Source organism: Chrysoperla carnea, chromosome 5, assembly GCF_905475395.1.
Source record: "Chrysoperla carnea chromosome 5, inChrCarn1.1, whole genome shotgun sequence".
NCBI lineage: Eukaryota > Metazoa > Arthropoda > Insecta > Neuroptera > Chrysopidae > Chrysoperla > Chrysoperla carnea.
Window position 1 is genome coordinate 51,998,999 of NC_058341.1, and position 22,716 is coordinate 52,021,714.

Here is a 22,716-nt window from a genome sequence, read left to right on the forward strand (position 1 = left end):
AATTGCAAGAAGTTTGGAGTAATGATGCTACTTGGATTTGGAGTAATGATTTCCTCAATAATGTTATCAAACGTGATATCGATATTTATATCTTCAATAATATCGTCATCTGCAATTTTCAGCTTCTGTTACATTATCTTAATTAATTTCCATGTATTCTTTGCGATTGTTTTTACAGTTTTTAATTTCTTAAACCGTTAACACTCCAGTCAGCCGTTCGCGAATCTTTAAATCGTAATGAGATATTTTCTCACGCGTTCTGCACATGCGTCAAATATTTCTGAGTAGTACGAATTTGAATATTCATTAATTTTACTGTTTATAATCACATTCATTATTCTTATAAATATTAAAAATGATACCATGTATAGATAGTGTTGATTACTGTGTATCATTACACATACATGCATGCCACGCATACGCAACTGATATTCCCATATAATACATACTATACAGTTGCGAATAATTTTCGCCCTCACGGGTAAACAGTGACGTTTACTAAAAATGTTTCAAACAAAAAGTTGTTTATTTTTTAATAAGGAACATTATATCCTATTTTTTATTAGGAACATTTTTTACATTTAAACTTTTGCTCTATCTCGAAATGTTTACAAAATGGGTCCTTCGGATCCAAGACCCTATTGAATCATGTTGCTCATTTACGAACTCGACCTCACATTTTACGTTCTGAGCACGGTATACAAATTTCATCTTGATATCTATTTTCGTTTTTGAGTTATCGGGTTGAGAGACAACCGGAAATGGACTAATTAGTTGATTTTATGAATATCTATGCCAAAATTTTGTTCGCAGCATCAATATTTTTATGCGTTACAAACTTGTGACCAAACTTAGTATACCTTGATATATATGACGTATATACATGGTATAATAAAAATACTTATAGCTTATGTATCATAAAAAAAATAAATAATAAAAAAAGTTATTTACAACAACGCATTTATTAAACTTATTATTAAAATTAATTAATAATTTTTGAAATTTCTGAAGGTCATATTTTTTTGCTTTAATCTTTAGTATCGTGTTGGGAGAATTACTCACAATTTTCTGTAGGACTTAATATATATCTTTTTAAAAACGGTAGGTAGGTAAAAAATCATAATTCGAAAATAGATAAAATTATATGAAGATAAAATACCTATAATAAATTTCAAAAATAATGTAAAATCAAGCGGAAGTGCTGACGCATTAATTGTATGCCTGGAATATCTGTTATCTTGCTATATTAATTTAATTTTGTTTTGCTCACCTCGTACCATTCAAACGACCGATTGATTTTATTTTGTATACATTGTCGATCATTTTTTTCTTAAAAACCACGTGTCTTTAAATCTGCAATGTTAAAAACAAATAAACATAACCAAGATAGACTGTTAAAAAGGCCAGAAATACCTCCAAAACAAATTCTGCCAGCCGTTTGGATAACACGAGGTTATTAAGGAAAAGACAAAATATTTTCTTTGTAGACAAATAAAAATGATATAACTAATTCAGTATGAACAAGTGAAAATTGACTGAGCTAATTGTTGAAGTACTCTGTATAGTTAGTTGTTGAAATTTCCTATACCTAATTTTAAATATCAGTGCTTGCATTATTTTTAATACATTAGAAAAATTGAAAAAACCAACATATTTCAAGATATTTTCGAGGGAACTTTGTTTTTTTTTTCAATAATTTTTGAAAGGGTCACTAGTTAAAGCAACCTACAAATTTTCATCTCTTTGTCTTTTATACTTATGAAAGATACGGGCTGGACTTTTGCCCCATTTTGCTCCCTCCCGGGAAAACAATGATGTTAATGAAAAAATGTTTCAAACAAAAGTTTAACGTCATGAGCCCACTATTAAAACTTTAGGGTTGATATCTTTGGCGATTTTTAAAATATCGTGTTGACAGACGGACAAAAAAACGGAAATGATCTAATAAGGTGATTTTAAGAACACCTATACTAAAGTTTTATTCGTATCATTTTAAGCGTTACAAACTAGGGACTAAAATTATTATACATTGATATATATTTAATATATACAGGGTAGAGTATAAAAGGATTCTTCAAAGCTTACACTTTAAGTACCTGAAGTATAATAATAAAATTGAATCTGAAGTAAAAATTTAATCCAATATTATAAACGTATGCGTAATTTAATCGGTTTTTGATGGAAGCCTGTTTTGTGAAGACCATAGTGCTGGGTCGGCCTATATGCCTTAACCATTGGTTGGGTATGAATAAGTAATTAGAGAAAAAGTCTTAAGAGAAATTATGCTTGGTTACTTAGCTCGTCCGTGGAGAATTTAAATAAATAAAATATATAATTAAAAAAAAAACACACGACTGCGATAAATAAGATCTGAAAAGAAAGAAATAGCAACTCTAGCAGTTGGGACCCATTATTGAGAAGATTTGAGCCGATTTAGATATTAATGAACCCAGACTCTAAAAGTCGCTATGTAAACTACTAGACTTGTTTTTCTCTTTTAAGATTTTATTTAACAAAATCGGGTTCTTGATTTTTAAATTATTCATTTTATTTTAAACTTTTTAGTGTTCCGGCACTAAAAAATCGCTCTCATTATACTATATAAAAACTTGTTAGGGATGTACAAGCACCAAGGCAATTTTAAATAATTCTGAAAATTTTAGTGCGAATTGCTCGATTATTTAAATGAATCAATGACTTTAAAAATAGGCATATTTAACATTGGTTTATGGTAAAACGGTAGGTACATGAATGATGTTTTCATAGATTTCTCCAAAACTAGTCGGTGGAAATTAAAAAAACTTTTTAAATTAAATTTAAAACCTTAATAAATTATTGAAAAAAAAAAAATATAACTGTTGTGTCCGACTAATTGAGGATGTATGAACACGGTAGTGGGGATACAAATATAAAAAAATATATTTTTTCAATTTTGACAAAATAAGACGACATTTTAGAATAAAATTTTTCGATATCTGGAGTAATTTTCAAAATATCGAAAATTGAAAATTTTTTTTTGATTATTATTTAGCTTTCGATATTTCGATTAGTTAAGTTATAACAAAATTACTCATTAAAATTGAAAATAAGGTACAAATAATTTCAATCCTAAATCTAAAATTGCCTTGGTGCTCGTACTACCTTAAACCAATTTATTAATCCTAATTCAATTTAAACATATAACTTACATATATTTTTGTAATTGCATACCATATATACAAAAAACACACGAAAAACATGACCACTCTTTGATAGTCGGGTAAATAATAATATAATTCACAGGCAACATTGTATGCGATACAATCATATTTATTCAAATTTGCATGTTGTTTACAGGATAAGTACTTGAATTTTCCACTTTTAACTGACAAGAAAGCAGTAGGTTCTAAAGCCAACCCGTATATTTTTTATGTATGACCAAGTATAACTTTTTACATAGTAGTCCGATTTCAATAATTCTTTCTTTTTTAGATAGGGTAAACTTCGAAATTAGTACCATATAAGTGTGAAAATCCCTTCTGGTGTGAGTGAATTTAGAGTAAATTATATTTAGAACTGAGATTATAACAAAAACTACTAAAAGCGACAACTTTTAAACTGCCGTAAATCCACAAAAAGAGTGGTTCCGATTTTTTTTTAAAATCCATTATATTTGTCATAAAAAAGCCTTTCAAATGTGCCCAAATCTATTCTCATATAACTCATTCTCTCATATAATTTTGGCCATTTAAGTAGAACCGTTTGAAAGTAATTTGAAAATTGTCAAAGTTTTTCCCATCCCTGTATTTATAACTACCGAGAAAATAATACTGACAAATTAGTAGATATATTAAAAATTACTGAACCGATTTTGATGAAAGAATTATGGGACCACCTCGAGAGTATTCCTTTTGCAAAGAACAGAAATTTTCAAAACCGATTTATTGTTGGCACAGAATTCGGCGAACATACATAAGAATGGTTCATCGATGCAAATTCAGTGTTGTCAGTTGGTTATCATAAAATTTGTCAGTAGTATTTAAGTATTCAAATACAGTGATGAGAAAAACATAGACAACTATCAAATTACTTTCTAACGGTTCAACATAAAGTACCAAAAATTATATGAGTTATATGAGAATGGAATGGGGTGAGTGATTTGAAAGGATTTTTGAAGACAAATGTAACGGATTTAAAAAAAAATCGGAACCACCTTTTTCGTGGACATACGGTAGTTTTAAGGTGGTCGCTTTTAGTAGCTTTTGTTATAATAAGCGCAAAAATGTAGACGCACTCACATCAGAGGAGATTTAGAGTAAATAAATAACGTTGAAATGATATGATAAGTTATGGAGTCCTTATCTATGCTATGACATACACACACTTTTTTCAGGAGCATGAGCGTTATAATGATTTATATCATTCCCACGTTATTTATTGAGTCTTAACACCTTCTCTGCTTGTGAGTGTGATTTGTTGCGCTTCATGGAATATAACTAAACCTACTAAAATAAACTACTTCAAAATACCTGAAAATCATTTAATTTTTTTCAGAATCACTTGTAATCGTCTTAAAAAATCATTTTAAATGAGCCATCACTTCACCCCACGTTCCAATATTAAAAAATGTACTTTTCCTTTTCTTGCACCGCTTAGGGGGCTACAGTAGTGGTATTGTCATTAAATTAACCGATTTATAACTTAAGAGTTTTGACATTTTTCTTATCACTGTATTATATAGGTCCGTAACTATTATAAAGAGCAGAGGACCAGCTTGCAGCGGATACGGTTCTGGGAGAGTAGTTTACTTCTGCCCCGCTCTTGATTATTTCTGCAAGGACGTTATACACCATAACCCGTAAATGCTTGGGCCTGGCTCGTTTTCTTCCTTTCTGTGTGTCCAGAGGTCCGAACTGAGAGAATATTCAATTTAAAACTTTTTCTGGACTGCTAAATACTATTCGAGTTTTATTTACACTCTGAAAAACTTTGAGAGCCATCATTCTTGGTTATCAGGCTTCCCAAGTAACATAATTTATTGCCATCAAGATGAAATGCTTCATTTATTTTAAGGTAGTACTATCGGTAATAGACTTTGCATTCAAAATTTAATGAAACTTAGCATAGTTGTTCATTATTATATCATAATTAACCAGTTAAATTTTTAGGGGCCTTCAGAGAACTGAAAAAAAGATATTTTTACATTGATCCTTATGGGAAATCACAGATTTTATTTTATTTCACAAAACTGGACGTTCAGATTTTCAGTTCTCTGAAGGCCCCTAACAATTTAACTGGTTAATTATGATTTAATAATGGACAACTATGAGAAGTTTCATTAAATTCTGAATGCAAAGTCTATTACCGATAGTACTACCTTAAGAGAAGAATGATCTAATTTAAGTTTAATTTCTCTTCAGAGGTAATTCATTTAGTTTACCCAGCTCCTGGTTGGTTGATTTTTTGTTTGTTTTTTTGAATTTTTTCAATAATGACTCATATGACCCCTTAATATATTATATATATAATTCAAATTAATATACTGTTTACATGATTAGGACATGAGTTTGATATTTTTTCCCCTCAAATTTAAATAATTTTAGGTCAAAATGTTAAGAATTGTTATATATTAATAAAATTTTTTTAAGTAATTACCTTAGTAGATGGTTTGTTGTACTTAAAACAGTTTTAACTGTTAAAAGTGTATGAGGATTTAATAAAAAACTTAAATAGAGTGACTCGGTTTCAAACAATAAATACTTTTTTAATATTTCTTAAAAAACATTGTTGCTTAACATACTTTATGTAAGTATTATAATGCGATTGAAATTAATTTATTTTAATTGATTTTTTCAGGATGAAGAAGAAAAGATATATTATTTTTGATCTGTTGCATTTAAGATGAATATATATATTTTCCCTCATATTTTCGTTATTTATAGGAATATATCGATTTGAAATTTAGCACAGCCTTACAGGATATTCATATTTTTTAAAATTCTTAACCGAAATCTCAACTTTAAGTTCAGCCTATTTAAAATTGGCAAATGGGGCCGATTTTTAATATTTTGCCTAGCGTAAGAGATGGTTAGAGATATCGGAAAAAAAAATTGTTGAACAAATTTTCTTCGATTACTTTTTTGTACCTATATACCGATTTTCATGGCAAAATTTGTGTTTTTCAATTTTTAATTATTTTGAGGTACACTCAAAACTATTACTAAGTTTATTGAAATATGTGAATACATAAAACTATTAAATTATCAATTTATCCAGTTTTTACATTCCATAGCACACCGCTTATAAAATTCAAAAATTTTAAAAAATAATAATTTTGAGTAAAGACCAAAATAATTGAAAAATTATAAATGCAAATTTTGTCATGAAAATCGGTAGGTATTTGGGTATAAAAAATATTCCAAGCAACTTTTTTTAATATTTTTTTTTTCGATATTTTTAACCATCTCTGAGGTTGGTTAGAAGGATGAAGAATCAGCCCTATTTGTCAATTTGTAGTAGAGTTTAAAGTTCCAATTTCGGTAAAATATCTTAAAAATTGTCACCTGTCACATGTATGGCTGTGTAAAATTTCAAATCGATATTCCTATAAATAACGAATATATGAGAGTGTTTTCATCTCAAATGCGACACACTGTATATAGAAATTATAAAGAAAAAACCATTGATGGATTTTAGATATATTAAAACTTAACTATAAAAATATAAAAACTTAACACTTCTAGGTATAGTACTTATTAGAGCCGGCGCTAGATAGAAATGAGCGTGAAAAGATAAGAGGGCCGCATATTGTCGATTGATTCTTGTTCAGAAAAGCTGGTAGATTAATATTCTGGATATTGCCAGAAACCCTAGTGGCCCATTTTTTATATATAAAACTAGGGTAACTTTATTTGATTCAAAAAACAAAAAAACATTTGAGTGTTTCTGTAGAGGGGGCGGGATGTACAAAAATTGGACTCCTAGGTATACTTTCAACATCCGGAATATTAATCTATCAGCTTTTCTGAACAAGAATTAATTAACAAGATGCGGTCCTCTGTTTTTGCTCACTCAACTCTATCTAGCGGCTGGTCTATATAATATGAATTGTTTTCTATAGACAGGGAGTTCTATTATTGACTGGAGAACTTTCGCTTCCTGAATAAGCTGAGAAAAAAAGACGATAAACGTTATTTACCAAATTTGGATTTGCGGCCTAATTTACGAGGCGTACCTCAAAAATCAAATTCATCCAAAAAATCACTACTTAAATAGAATTATATCATAGTGGAAGGAGTGTCTAAATGCAAAATTACTAAAAAAAAAAAAAAAAAAAAAACAAAAAACAAAAAACAAAATCTTATATATCGTATGAACTAACAACTTCAACACAATATACATGTTGTGGTTTGTCTGTTAGTATGTGTATTTTAGCATCTATTTGATCAAAACGGACCATAGTGCTTAAGGTTTGTGATATTCGCACGATAGGTTGCGTAAAAAACTTAGAAGTAGAGTTTTTTTGTAGTAACTTTGCATTAAGGTCACTCCTTCCACAATGATAAAACACATTCTCTGTTCAAGTAGGGTTTTATTGGATGCATTTGATTTTGAGGAATGTATTTTTTATTAATTAATTATAATAGTAGTAGATAGTAATAGTAATAGGAATAGGATAATTATCTCGTAAATTAGGCCTCAGGTAGCTCAGTTGGTTAAGGGGGAAACCAATTCCGTCCGACTTATGTCCAGGGAGCGGGTTCGATTCCCGCCGTCGCAACAAAAATTAATTTAATTAATAGTTGTGATGGGCTGGTGTAGTGCCTAATATGTGCATAAAGGAGGTGTACTCAGCCTCTGAAATTAAGGAGCTGATAATTAAAATTATCAGCGGAAAAGGCGGTAAAACGGTGTTGTATTCCATTTATAATATAAATAATAAGTTTTATTCTTATAAATTTAGAATAATGGTTAACAACTGGGTTTCGTATCCGAATCCAGCGCCAGGGGAAGAAATTGTTATTTGTGGTATTTCTGGTTCCTTTCCAAAATGTGACAATATGGATGAATTGAAGTATAATTTATATAATGGGGTCGACATGATAACAGATGATAATTCGCCGACACATCCTGATGTACCAAAACGGTATGGTCGTGTAAAACCACATTGTCTCAGCGAGTTTGACAATCAGTTTTTTAATATACCCAACGAACAGATTATCTCTATGGATCCAATGAATCGTATCTTAATGGAGAAAGTATATGAGGCCGTAATTGATGCTGGATTAAATCCCGAAGATTTACGTGGAACAAAAACTGGTGTCTATACAGCATCTTCAGCTTCTGAAGCCGATGTTCGATGGTTTTTTTCATTTGCGGATATTGATGGCTATGGAATGATTGGAAATAATAAAGGTATGTACGCAAACCGCATAAGTCAATGGTTGGATGTACATGGACCGTCGTATAATGTGGATACAGCGTGTTCGAGTTGTTTATACGCTGTTGAACATGCGTATAGGGATCTGAGAGCTGGTATTGTGGATTATGCAATAGTTGGTACTGCAAATTTATGTCTATCTGAACTAACAACATTACAATTTGCACGTTTGAGTTTATTAGCAAAGGATGGAGTTTGTAGAGTATTTGACGACAAAGCAACTGGCTATGTAAGATCTGAAACTATAGGAAGTATGGTTTTAATGCGTGCCAAAGATGCTAAACGTATTTATTCGTATATTGTACATTCAAAGAATAATTGCGATGGATATAAGCCTCAAGGTATTACTTTTCCGTCTGCGAAAGGTCAATCCCAATTAATGAATGAATTCTATAAAGAAATTTCCATTTTACCGAACGATATTAAATACGTTGAATGTCATGGTACTGGAACCAAAGTTGGAGACGTTGAGGAGTGTATTTCAATCGAAGCAATATTTTGTAAAGACCGCAAATCTCCATTAAAAATTGGTTCAGTCAAATCAAACCTTGGACATTCTGAACCATCCTCTGGATTGTGTTCAATTGCAAAATGTATTTTAACAATGGAGTCTGGTTTGATACCACCAAATTTAAATTATTATACACCAAGAAAAGAAATTCGAGGATTAATTGAAAAGAAATTTGAAGTTGTTGATAAAATTACTCCCTTAGAAGGTGATTATATTGCTCTAAGTGGATTTGGGTTTGGTGGAGCTAATTCACATCTATTGTTGAAACGCTTCAAAAAAATGAAAAAAAATAATGGCTGTCCATCAGATGAGTTACCACGACTTATTTGTGTATCTGGCAGGTAAATAATCATACAGAAATTTACAAATGCTATTTTTATTTTTTCCATTTTGAATATTACTGGAATGTGAAATCAGTGAAAGTAAGCAAACAATGTTTCCTTACTTTTTATACCATGTATATATGAAATATACATAGTATTATAAGTTTAGTCCCAAGTTTGTAACGCCTAAAAATATTGATGCTACAAAAAAAAAATTGGTATAGGTGTTCATAAAATCACCTAATTAATCAATTTCCGGTTGTCCGTCCGTCCGTCCGGCCGTCCGTCCGTCCGTCTGTGGTCACGATTACTCAAAAACGAAAAGAGATATCAAGCTGAAATTTTTACAGCGTACTCAGGACGTAAAAAGTGAGGTCAAGTTCGTAAATGAGCATCATAGGTCAATTGGGACTTGGGTCCGTAGGACCCATCTTGTAAACCGTTAGAGATAGAACAAAAGTTTAAATGTAAAAAATGTTCCTTATCAAAAATTAAACAACTTTAGTTTGAAACATTTTTTCGTAAACATCACTGTTTACCCGTGAGGGCGACAATTAGGGCGGAAATTTTATAATATGTACTATACTTGATTATCAGTTATGTATGTGTCACATGTTGGTATATGTAATGTGATAAAGAAATCAACACTGACTATAGATGGTATTTCAACAATTAACTCAGTCAATTGTTTGTTTTCACTTGTTTTCCTTACAATGTATCCTTATCCTTTGATGTTTCCTTTGTCATCGAATGCATGCTTTATCATTTTTAAGTGCAAGGTGCTTTTCAAGATAATTGTCTTTACAATTGCATTAAATTCATTATTACAATTATTATCGCCCTTCACTAATTACTAAAACGTGTCAGAAATATAACTTAGATCAAAATTAAAGCTCACGCATGTATCAAAGTTCTTTAGTTCAATGAAATTGCCAAATAAATGCCGAGCATTTACATAAGTCTTGTTAATTAAATTTGTTTATTTGTTGTACCTAATACAATTCCATTAATTTTTAGAACTCAGGAAGCTGTGAATTCAATTATCCATGATTTAGAAAAACGTCCATTAGATGAGGAACATGTTCGATTATACCATGACGTTTATCGTAAAAATATCAGAAATCATGATTTTCGAGGATATGCCATCTTACAAAAAACTGAACCGCGGAAAATTGGCCATGCAACGAAGTATGTAAAGAATGTAACATCACCTACTATTTGCTATGTGTTTAGTGGAATAGGAAATCAATGGACTGGTATGGGTGTAAGATTAATGGAAATACCAGTATTCGCGGCAACAATGCATAAATTGAACAAATGTCTGGATCCATTTTGTTTAAATATAGTGCAGATTATTACTGATACAAACTCAAAAATTTTTAATAATCCTTTATACGCAATTCTTGGAACTACAGCGATACAAATTGGTTTGGTTGATGTATTAAAAGCAATTGGGATTGCAGCAGATAATCTGATTGGTTATTCCATTGGAGAAATAGCCTGTGCGTATGCTGATAATTGTTTAACTGCTGTGCAAGCAATTTTAGCTGCTTATTATTGTGGTTTAGCATCTTTTGGATCCAATATGATTGAAGGATCAATGGCTACGTTTGATCTTAATTCAAATGAGGTATTTTTTTATTCTGTTTTGTTATTATTATTCTAAAATTTAATAGTATATTTTATGGATTGCAGTTATTAAATGGCAATTCAGCAGAAATTAATAGTGTTGGACGTACTAATGAAAGAAATAATAAGGTTATTTCTGGGTCTGTAGATATGTTAAAAAATACTTCTGCGTCGATTAAAGGTAACGAAAGTAATAATAAATGTATTGATTAATTGTTGAATAGCTAGTTAATTTCGTGAACAGTCAGTAGTGTAGAATAGTCAGTAATTTATTACCCGTGCGAAAGAGTAGTCTATCAAGTTATTTTGCTGCTCCGGGCAAAAGTAATATTCGTCGGCCTATACACCAGGCGTGGGCAAACGTGGCTTAGAGAAGGCCCTCAGACTTCTGTATCTAAAAGACGAATAAGACAGTGACTACCTAACCAGTGATAACTAAAAATACGAGTAAGACAGGGAGACAACATTTTTTTCTACCTATCTCATTACTATAAGAGAAACTGAGATAGGTAGAAGAGTCGTATACCCGTCTCGCTTCCTCTTCTATGAGAAATGCGGACTTGGATAAAGAGACACACAATAAAGTTTATGGCACCCAATAAAGTTATAACAATGGTTATTCTAAGATGGAATGTTATTATGAGATGATATAAAATATTATTGGAATTGTATAATATTCACGTATGTTAGTTAGTCTACTGGGGATTCTAAGCTAGTAAACGAAAGAGAGTATGAATGCATGTTTTTAAATTCCTAGTGAAAAATAAGAGAGCCGGTATATCATATTTTAAGAATTCCCCTAAAACGTCGGGCTGTAGGAATGGTGGATAAAAGGGTATTCCCCCCAAAAATATTGCAATACTTATATAACCGTCAAACAGAAACGGAAGAAACAGGGTTGTCAGATCAGAAATGAAAAATCGATAAAGTAAAACATACAGTAGAATTTTATTCGTATCTCAATTTAAAAATCATTGCATATCGAAAGAGGTGGTTTCTTCTTTTCTTTTAAGGTATTTCTTCTTCTTGCTTCGACTTTGCATGCTGTCTTATAATTTTCAGAATTAAAACAGATTTAAAAGACAAGACAGCAATTCAAAAAAAGTTGGCCTGTCTAAGAATTTATAGCAACAAAAGTAATATTAACATTTCTTTTGAAGAAGAAAGAAAGAATCTTTAAAAAAAACTTTTTTGGGGTGTGGTAATTTTTATGAGAGTTTGCTCTCCAAGAGAGAAAATTGAATTGTTTCCAATTTGGTTACCCCTCGTTTTTGCGTCTCTGAGCATTTGCTCGGCTTGCTTCCTCTTATACCGGGCTCTGGTTGGCAATATATCAATAAAATATAGAAGTTTGTTTATTTAATTTAATTCAAACTGCTTTTATTTTCATGTTGAAAAAAATTAACTATATGATACGAAATTTCTACGATTAATTGCGTGATTTTTGTTAAAACAAATATTTTTATTGAAGTTCTTATTGATAAAATGCGTGTAATAATATTTTAGAACGAGAGTTACGAAAAGAATTAATCAAATTAATTCCAAATCCAAGGCCCAAATCAAAAAAATGGATTAGTTCACAAACAAACATGAAAAATGATACCAGTGATGAATCATGTACAGCAGTCTATCTAGCAAAGATTATGCATGCATCAGTTAATTTAAAAGAAAATTTTAAAAATATCCAACCAAATACAATGATTCTTGACATATCACCAGATAATGGATTGGTGAATATATTAAAAGATGTTGACGATAAGAGCAACATATATGTTGGATCGTTATTGCAAAGGAACGATAATAATTTATCAACATTTTTAAACACAATTGGAAAGTATGTGCAATGCAAAATAATTAATAATAAATATATTTATTGTGTGCTTTTCAATTTATAGCTTATATACAAAAGGGTTTAATCCACAATTAGCAAAATTATATCCAGAGGTACAATTTCCAGTAAGTCGTGGTACACCAATGATTTCGCCTTCTGTAAAGTGGGATCACACAAGAAAGTGGCCAGTACCGAAAGAAGGTTATAGTTGTATGGAAAAAACGTTTGAAAAGACTTTTGTCATTGATGTGAATAATCCAAAATTTCAAAATCTTACAGGCCATGTAATTGACGGTATGTATACAAACTTTAGTTTTAAGTTTTACTCCAATGATCCTTAAATTGTACAAGCAGGCCATTTTAATATTAAAACAAAACAAAAAAAGATAGTCAGTGATGGAGACTGCCGACGGAAGTGAAAACTTAAAACTTTTTTTTTAAATTTTTTAACATAATTATAGTATAAATAATTAAATTTTTATAATTTGTAAACTGAAGTAATTAATAACAACACAAAAGGTTTTCGGTCACCCATCCTAGAACTAAGTGTGTTCAATGTTGCATAACTTCAGTGATAATTGCATAACTTCAGTGTTGCATAATCGGGTGATAAACGTTGTTTTCAATGTGATAAGTATGGATTGTAAGTATTGTTCACCCAAAAAAGTGCTCAACGCGCCTAAAGAAGTTTTCACTTCAAAAAACTATTCAATTGAAGATACCCGTAATGAAAGTACCTACTACTTAGAGCAGAGTTTCTTGAAATAACTCAACTAGAAGAAGTAATAATATTTAAAAAAAATTCTTTTTGTAGGCCGTAATCTTTATCCAGCAACTGGTTACTTAACTCTAGCATGGGATGCTTTGACAGACATTGAAGGAGAATTATTAGAAAATGTAGCTGTGGAATTCGAAGATGTTCAATTCTTACGGGCTACGAACATACCTAAAAACAGTACCATAAAACTAACAATGATGATACAAAAGGGTACTGGAAATTTTGAAATTTTAGAAAGTGATTCAGTTGTAGTCACAGGTCGAATTAAGCGTATACCTCATAAACCCAATAAATTACTAAAGCTGCCTGAAGTAAAACCAATTATCAACGATAATGATAAGTTACCTTTAAATTCACGAGATATTTATAAAGAGTTACGTTTACGTGGCTATAATTACCAACGTGACTTTAAGAGCATTTTATCAACGGATAACAGTTGTAATGTTGGACAAATTGAATGGAAAACAGGATATTGGGCTCCGTTTATGGATAATATGTTACAGTTGCAAATATTACAAGAAGATGCTAGATTTTTGTATGTACCGACAAGTATACAAAAATTGACAATTTACCCGCAAGATCATTTTGAATTTATTCAAGAACACGAGGATGGTAAATGTTCAATAACGGTCACAAATTACAAAGACTATAAAGTGCTACAAGGAGGCGGTATACAAATTGAGGGCTTAATGGCAACATCTATAAATCGAAGGAAGCCATTGGGTGCAGCAGTTCTAGAAAAGCAAGAGTTTATTCCGTTAACCAGTTCCATTTCACAAAAGTACACAGTAGGTATCAATTTAATATTAATAAAATACTGAGAGAATAATAATAAAAAACGCACTAATATTAAGGATAATTTTATTTACCTGCTGAATAATTTGCAGTTTGTTTATGTTTTCAGTGCTCGGTACAATATGCTTTTTTTTCACCTCAATGTGTTTTAAAGACATGGTACAGATAATGATTGAAAACATCTAATCCATTTTGTGTTATTACATTTTTTAGGCTGTTGATGCTATGCGAATATTTTTCCAATTGGGCTTAGAAAATCAACCTAATGTTAAAGTAAAAGTCGTTGAAGTTGATAATCAACTTAACGATATATTAGCACCTGTTATTTTTGAAGTTCTCAGTGACCTGCCATTAATCCAACCAGACATAACAGTTCTTTCAAGTCGAACGTTTCAACTGCCAAATAATTGTCAAGTCTCTGATAAAACATTGGAATCTGAGTCCAAAGCTGATTACATTGTTACATTTGATTTACTAAACAATCCAGATGTAAGTAAATTAATATATTTATTAAAATATAAATATAGATTTATATAAGCATTTACTTTTAAAAGTTTGCCTAGACAAGAAGGCAAACACCAAACAACTAAGAAAATAAGCAAGTACTACAGTATATATCATCCCAAAGTGAAATAAATAATTCAAACAAAAGTTGCAGAATTTGATGGAGGACATCATGTTTTGAAAACAGGTTGGACCAAATTCTCTGGGTTGTAATAGTCAATTTAGATCCTAAAAGTTCAGAAATAAAATAACACTTTAAATTAGGAAATTGATCCTCATAAAAAAATTAACATTTTAGAAAATATGCTAGCTTTAGAAAAATTTTTAGACAAAAAGTCCAGAAAAATTTCCAAGATCATTTGAAGATCAAGGTCAAATGACCTTGAAACTAGAATTTCAGATCAAAGTCATGGACACAGGCGAATTGCCCTTGACAACTTTTAGCTGAAACATTTTGCTGTAGCTAACGTGTATATTATCGATAATGACAAATTTTTCCGAAAGCCAATTATTTTCGAAAAAATGAATAAAAATGCCAGTTTTTTATGAGGATCAACTGTCTAATTTAAAGCAACCCAGAGAACTAACTCCAATTTGATGTCAGAACTGAACATCAAAGTCTCCAACTTTGGACTAAGTTTGAACAATATCTATTTTTGTTGTCTGGTGTTCGTCATTGTATGTTGCCGCAGCATAATGCGAATAATTGGGTTTGAAGACGCACAGGTTTGTGGGTACAAACAAAAATAGAAAGAACAATAGAAGTTTCTGATTCATTCCTAGTGGATGACAATTTTACCAATCATAAATTTTAATCGGTCAACTTAACCAGTTCAAATGAAAAAATATTCGAAAACTAAAAATAAATATTGTTTTCATTGTTTCAGAAAATACCAGTCATTAGTAAAGTTTCAAAGGATATCAATAGTTTTGTAATATCACGGGAAAACCCTACAACGAAAACTTGTGATATACCGGGTTACAATATACTCTGTGAACTGTTTACCGAAAATGAAAAACTAATAATGTTACGTAAGCAGAAGTTAAATATTAACAAACCAGAAATAATAAAAATTACAAATGATCTTGAATTCCCGTGGCTAGAAAAATTACAACATACAATTAAATCTAAGATACCTGCAATTTTATATTCACAAAATGAACCAATAAGTGGCATAATTGGTTTAATAAATTGTTTACGAAAAGAGTACGTCAATAATTCAATTCAAGCTGTGTTTATAAATGATAAAAATGCGCCAGAATTCGATTGCAATAACCAATTCTACAAGACACAACTAGACCTAGGTCTGGCTGTAAATGTGTACAATAGTGGTGTTTGGGGAGGATATCGTCATTTGAAGCTATTAGAAACAAAAACAATGACTGACACAGCTTTTATTAATTGCACAACTCGTGGAGATCTATCGAGCATGTCTTGGATAGAACTACCGTTATCAACAAAGCCAAAAAGAATCATAGAAATTTGTTACTCGGCATTGAATTTTCGCGATATTATGACAGCCACAGGCAAATTGGGCATTGATTTTATAGTTAGAGCTAACGCTGATCCTGAATGTATTTTACCACTAGATTGTGTGCAAGGTTTAGAATATTCTGGAGTTGGTCCGGATGGAAAATCGTATATGGGTTTAGTTGAACGCTCTGCACAAGCAACACGTGTTGAGTGTGATGAAGATTTTATATGGCCAGTACCAGATAATTGGTCCCTAGAAGATGCTGCAACAGTTCCTGTTGTCTATTCTACTGTGTATGCATCGCTTGTTAAATATGGCATGTCTAAGGGTCACTCTGTGTTAATTCATTCTGGAACAGGTGGTGTTGGTCTAGCAGCAATACATGTTGCGTTACATTATGGTTGCGAAGTATTTACAACAGTTGGGACGCAAGAGAAACGGGAGTATATACGAAAACTCTTCCCGCAAATTAAAGGTAATTTTCAACATTTAAATAACGCCTTACAGAACTCTAATAGCTCAAAATGATTTAGAAAGTCATATTGGAAATTCACGTGATACATCCTTTGAACAAATGGTTATGATTGAAACAAAAGGTCGAGGTGTCGACTATGTGTTGAATTCACTAGCTGAAGAAAAACTACTAGCATCAGTACGATGTCTGGCTGAGCATGGGAAATTTATGGAAATAGGTAAATTTGATTTATCCAAGAATAATAAACTTGGAATGGAAGTATTTATGCGTGGAGCTTCATTTTATGGAATCATGTTGGATAATACCATGCATTCGACGCCCGAGGAAAAAAAAGTAATACGATCAATGGTATCGAAAGGCATTCGAGACGGTGCTGTCCAACCATTGCCAAGGACTGTATTTGAAATAGATAATTTAGAAGCTCCATTTAGATATATGAGTGCTGGTAAACATATTGGTAAAGTATTGATAAAAATTCGTGAAAATGAGGCTCAAAAAACTGTTATGGTACCTGCTATTCCCAAGTATGACGCCATTTTTATTTTTAATTTTCAAATTAACTCAATTTATTTTGTTTAATTGGTTAGGTTATATGTAAAAAGAAACAAATCTGTGGTGATTATTGGCGGTCTTGGTGGCTTTGGATTGGAGTTAGCAAATTGGTTGATTCAGAGAGGTTGCAAAAATTTAATTCTTTCATCAAGGCAAGGCTTGAAAAAGGGATACCAATCAATTCGAGTACAGTAAGTTATTATTAGGAAGACAAATCTTACTAAATTGTGCCCTTAAACTCAAACTCATAACGAATTTATTATAGTTATACTAAGAAGTGCTTTTGGTTTTAGCCCATAAAATTAATATTGATTAAGTAGACATGGTTTTAAGAGTTGCTTTTTAATTTTAAAAGAGTTGCTAATTTTTTGTATTCCTGGCAGAGCATTTAAGTGAATTAATTTATGTGGGTTAATAATAAAATTCTTAAGAGCCTAAGTGGGCGAGCGGTCTAGTCTTCCGATCGTTTGTCTACTTAGACTTAGGTTGCGGGTTCGAATCCAGGCAGCGGCAGTGTGAACAATATATAATTAATAAGGGCGTTAGAATTGATCACATTGCCGTCGCTTCGATAAGAACGTAGTAATTCCACCCACTTCAAAAATATAATTGTAAATGAATAAATAAAGATAAACAAATAATGATGTGGGTGGCCTCTGTTATAGGCGTATATGTCAGAGAAACGGAGGTTAAACCCCATTATTATTATAATAAAATTCTTAGCTTTATTAACTATAATTTATTCTTAGCTTATAAAAAGTTTTAAAATATCTCTCGAAAAGTAATTTTAATTACATTACTTAATCTAAGTACACAAAACGATGGATATATATTTTATAACAAGTTATGCTTTTTTTGAGTCTTATGTAATGTGTATTTTACGGAAACTCTCTCAATTTACTGGAAATGTAAAATTTTAGAAAATGGCGCTCTGCTGGTATTAACGTACAAATTTCCACTGCAAACATTTTAACCAAAGAAGGGTGTATAGAAATATTGCAATTCGCCAACCAATTTGGACCAGTTGATGGTATTTACAACTTAGCTGTATTATTACGTGACGCATTGTTCGAAAATCAAACAACTGAAAATTTCCAAATATCATTTGGTGGTAAAGCATTGGGTACAAAATTTTTGGATGAAGTAAGCCGTACATTATGTCCAGAATTACGCCATTTTGTTGTATTCTCAAGTGTATCTTGCGGACGGGGAAACGCTGGTCAAACTAATTATGGTATGGCAAATTCTGTAATGGAGCGTATATGCGAAGAACGACATGCGAGTGGATACCCTGCACTTGCTATACAATGGGGCGCCATTGGTGAAGTAGGTCTCGTCGCCGATATGCAAGATAATGACACAGTATTAGAAATTGGTGGAACACTTCAACAGAACTTAAACAGTTGTTTTGATTCCATGGACATTTTCTTGAAACAAAAATCACCAATTGTTGCAAGTATGGTAGTTGCTGAAAAAAAGTATGGGCTTAGTGCCGGTGGAAGTATTTTGGAAACTGTTATATCTATTATGGGTATACGAGATTATACAACAGTCAGTAAACATGCAAATCTAGCGGAGATTGGTATGGATTCAATGATGGCAGTTGAAATTAAACAAACATTAGAAAGAGAATTCGAGCTCTTCTTAACACCACAAGATATACGAAATTTATCATTCTCGAAATTAATCGAAATACAAAATCAACGGAACGATAATGCTGAATCAGATACTACAACGAAAGGAAACTCGAATTCTCAAGAAAATATATTTAAAATGCTTGTTCGTACATTGGGTAATGAAAATGAACAAACTGAACCAATAATAGAATTGCCATCAATAAAAAATAATGAAAAGTCTATTCCATTATTCTTCATTCCTGGTATTGAAGGGCAGTGTGTAGTATTTGAGCCATTATGTTCAAGACTGAATCATCGATGCTATGGTTTACAAACACCTTTTGAGGATTCTACTAATGATATTTCTACACTTACACAAAAAATGGTTTCAGTAAGTTTATTAAAATTTCTTTAACTAATATATACGAAACGAACCTGGAGACTTTACTCAGACTATTCCACTATTCTAATATTTAATTTATACCTTTTTATTTTATTTCAGATGATAAAATCTAAATTAGAGAAAAATGAAGATTATGGTATTGTTGGCTACTCATACGGTTCTATATTAGCAACAGAAATTTATAAAGAATTAGAAAAATTAGGCCATAAAGGTCGTTGCTTATTTATTGACGGATCTCCATCATTCATTAAAAGATTGGTTAGTGAACAATTTTCAGCGACAGATAAAATAACAGCGAACATAATAGAATCAAAACTGTTAGTACATCTTTTGTCAATGTTTGTTTCAGAAAATGTAACAAATATTTTGGTGAGTTTGTAAATATTAGATAATATTATTAATTTTGTAATTATTTACTTTACTCATGTATACAATATTTATTTATATCATGGTCTCTCGATTATAATTGATGTTTTTAATATGATACATACAGCGTAAACTAAATATTGACAAATATCTTGTCTAGTAATTTTAATTAAAGAGAATTGAAAAAAAATACACTCGAACCCGGATAATATATTATATCTTCTGTTGATTAAATAATCTTTTTTTTTCAATTACATTCAAAAAGTTTATTTGAGCTTACAACATTTTTTTTCCCAGAGTGAACTCGAAAATTTACCAGATTGGAAATCACGAGTGGATCTATCAATATCAAAAATACCCGAAGGTGAATCATTATATTCTGAGAAATATATTCGTACATTTTGTAATGGCTTGTTGGCACGATTTCAATCAGTTATAAATTATAACATTTCCGAAGAAAATAAGTTAAATGTTCCGGTTGCGTTAGTTCGTCCTACCATTCAAGTGTTAAGTGATATATCTGAAGACTATGATTTATCGAGGTTGGTGGATACAGAATCATCGAAGATTGCTATAACCGTATTGGATGGTGACCATTACACAGTTTTAGAAAATTCATCCCTACCAAATTTAGCAAATGAATTCTTTTCTTAAGAGTAGTCTTATTAAAGTTTTTCCCCAATTAATATTACTTTAATAGTATCGCAATAATTAATGAATGTTAATATTTACTTATAAAAATTTTCTAAATATTTTGATTTATTGTTTTTATTTCAATTTCAGAGAATTAACCTATATATCCTCAAATCCTTGCTATTTTAAAGGTTGCGGCATTAAAAATGAACAAAAGAACTCTTACAGGATGAAAATCACACGAGTGTTTGTCTACCTGCTCCTCCGACTGCCGCAGCTTATTTTCTACGAATCTACCTCACGAAAAAAGTGTACTCATAGAGAGTTTAGTAACCAATTACGGATGCATAATATAATCAATTATGTTCTGAATTTAGCGATTTATTTCGAGAGCAAGTTAGAAAATAAATAAATAAATTTTTCCCTAGGTATATATATCTTATATAATAATTTATGTCAAATGTTATACTTAGACTTCAACTTGCTCACGAAACTAATTCCTAAATTCAGAATTTACATCCACCCTGCCCTTCATCTCAGAATAGTGTGAAGAAGCATCTCAAAACATTCTTTGCTGTACCCTATCTTCTTTACTTTAGTTTAAATTCGAAAAATCCAAACATCCAAATCAAAAAATTTGAATAACTTTAAATTACCCTAAATGTTAAATATAACAAGTGAAAACAAACAATTGACTGAGTTAATTGTTGAAATACCATGTATAAACAGTGTTGATTCCTCTATCACATAATACATACTATACAATTTGCGCATAATTTGCGCTCTCACGGGTAAACAGTGATGTTTACGAAAAAATGTTTCAAACAAAAGTTGTTTATTTTATAAGGAACATTTTTTACATTTAAACTTTTGTTCCATCTCTAACCGTTTACAAGATGGGTCCTACGGACCTAAGACCCAATTGACCTATGTTGTTCATTTATGAACTTCACCTCACTTTTTACGTCCTAAGCACGTTATTAAATTTCAGCGTTGATATCTCTTTTCGTTTTTGAGTAATCGTGATGACAGACGGACAGACAGACAACAGACAGACAGACAGACAACCGGGACTAATTAGGTGATTTTATAAACACCTATACCAAAATTTTGTTCATAGTTTTAATATTTTTAAGCGTTACAAACTTGGGACTAAACTTAGTATACTATGTATATATCTTTCATATACATGGTATTATAATAAAATTAAGAAATAAGTTCATAAAATATTTGATATATGCAAAATATAAAATATATCAAAATAATAGTTGCCTTCATCCAAATATTACAATACAAAGGTACAATTAAACATGAGACTGACATTGATACCAAAAATATCCTTATTATTACGTAACTTGAGTGAGCATAAAAATTTAAGAAAATTTTTCTAATTATGGTGTATTCGAAACACTTTAAAGAATTTATTACATGTTAAACAAATTTTTTTTAAAGTTAATTTTTCAACAAATTAGATAATTATTGATTAACAAAATTTTCTCGAATTTTCGTTTTCATTGTCAACTAAAAAAATGTTTAAATAATTGGCGTAAAATTTTTTGGCTGCGTGGCACTTCATACATGCACCTACGTACTTAAGATTACGTCATAAAGGTTTAAAAAATTTTTAATTAATGCATGATTTTATATTTTTTATGTATTTTTGGTTAAATTAAAAAAATTATTATAAACAAAGTATTAAAATTTTTGAAACTTTTTTGATGTGACCTTGTTAAATATATATAAGAAGGGCTCCACGAAGTCAAAAAATTTAATGCCAATTATTTAAAAATTATTTTTTAGTTTACAATGAAAAATAAAATTCGAGAAAATTTGGTTAATAAGCAATTGTAACTAACTTGATGAAAAATTATCTTTAAGATAAATTCCAACGGTAATAAATTCTTTAAAGTTTTTCGAATACACAATAATTTTTTCAAATTTTTAAATTAATATTTAACACCTTAAAAAACAATATTGTTTTTGACAACAATTAATTATTGTTGAATTAATTACTATTACAACAAACTATTTTCTTGCTATACTTTAATTTTTAAGAAATCAAATACTTATTTTATTGCATTAAGGAGGTCCTTTTAAATTTATTAAAGACCCGGGAAATTTGTAGATTTTGGCAAATTTTTGGAAAATATTTTAAAATTCCTTCATTTAAAATTATTTACCTATAGATATCGTCTTCAAGAATATATTTTTGTACAAATAATTAATGAGCATCCTTAGTTTTAATTTTTCCAAAGCTTATAAAATTGTCTTCATTAAGTAGCATGTGTATATTTATTAAGTTGTCTTATTATTAAATAAGAATAAGTTTTCGAAACAATTTTGCGAAAAGATTATTATGCTGTTCCGAATATTATTAGAGAGCTATTCAAATACCGTTAACTACAA

The 22,716-nt window shown here is 30.6% G+C and overlaps 1 protein-coding gene across 1 annotated transcript; it reads left to right on the plus strand.

The window, feature by feature from the left end:
- The first annotated feature begins 5,655 nt into the window (after positions 1–5,655).
- Positions 5,656–20,381, plus strand: LOC123301837 (fatty acid synthase-like). Its single transcript, XM_044884754.1, has 14 exons — positions 5,656–5,784; positions 7,943–9,271; positions 10,271–10,883; positions 10,949–11,063; positions 12,389–12,716; positions 12,778–13,007; positions 13,528–14,279; positions 14,500–14,775; positions 15,678–16,740; positions 16,799–17,264; positions 17,328–17,483; positions 18,213–19,299; positions 19,411–19,680; positions 19,975–20,381. Exons 2-14 carry the CDS (start codon positions 7,947–7,949, stop codon positions 20,329–20,331), a joined length of 7,038 nt encoding a protein of 2,345 aa, XP_044740689.1. The 5' UTR covers positions 5,656–5,784; positions 7,943–7,946; the 3' UTR covers positions 20,332–20,381.
- Positions 20,382–22,716: the final 2,335 nt, after the last annotated feature.

Bases quoted from the DNA above. Each gene is read 5' to 3' on its own strand.
- LOC123301837 (XM_044884754.1), top strand. From the start codon at position 7,947: ATGGTTAACAACTGGGTTTCGTATCCGAATCCAGCGCCAGGGGAAGAA. The intron at 9,272-10,270 runs GTAAATAATCAT...ATTAATTTTTAG, and splicing joins CTTATTTGTGTATCTGGCAG to AACTCAGGAAGCTGTGAATT. The intron at 19,681-19,974 runs GTGAGTTTGTAA...TTTTTTTCCCAG, and splicing joins AAAATGTAACAAATATTTTG to AGTGAACTCGAAAATTTACC.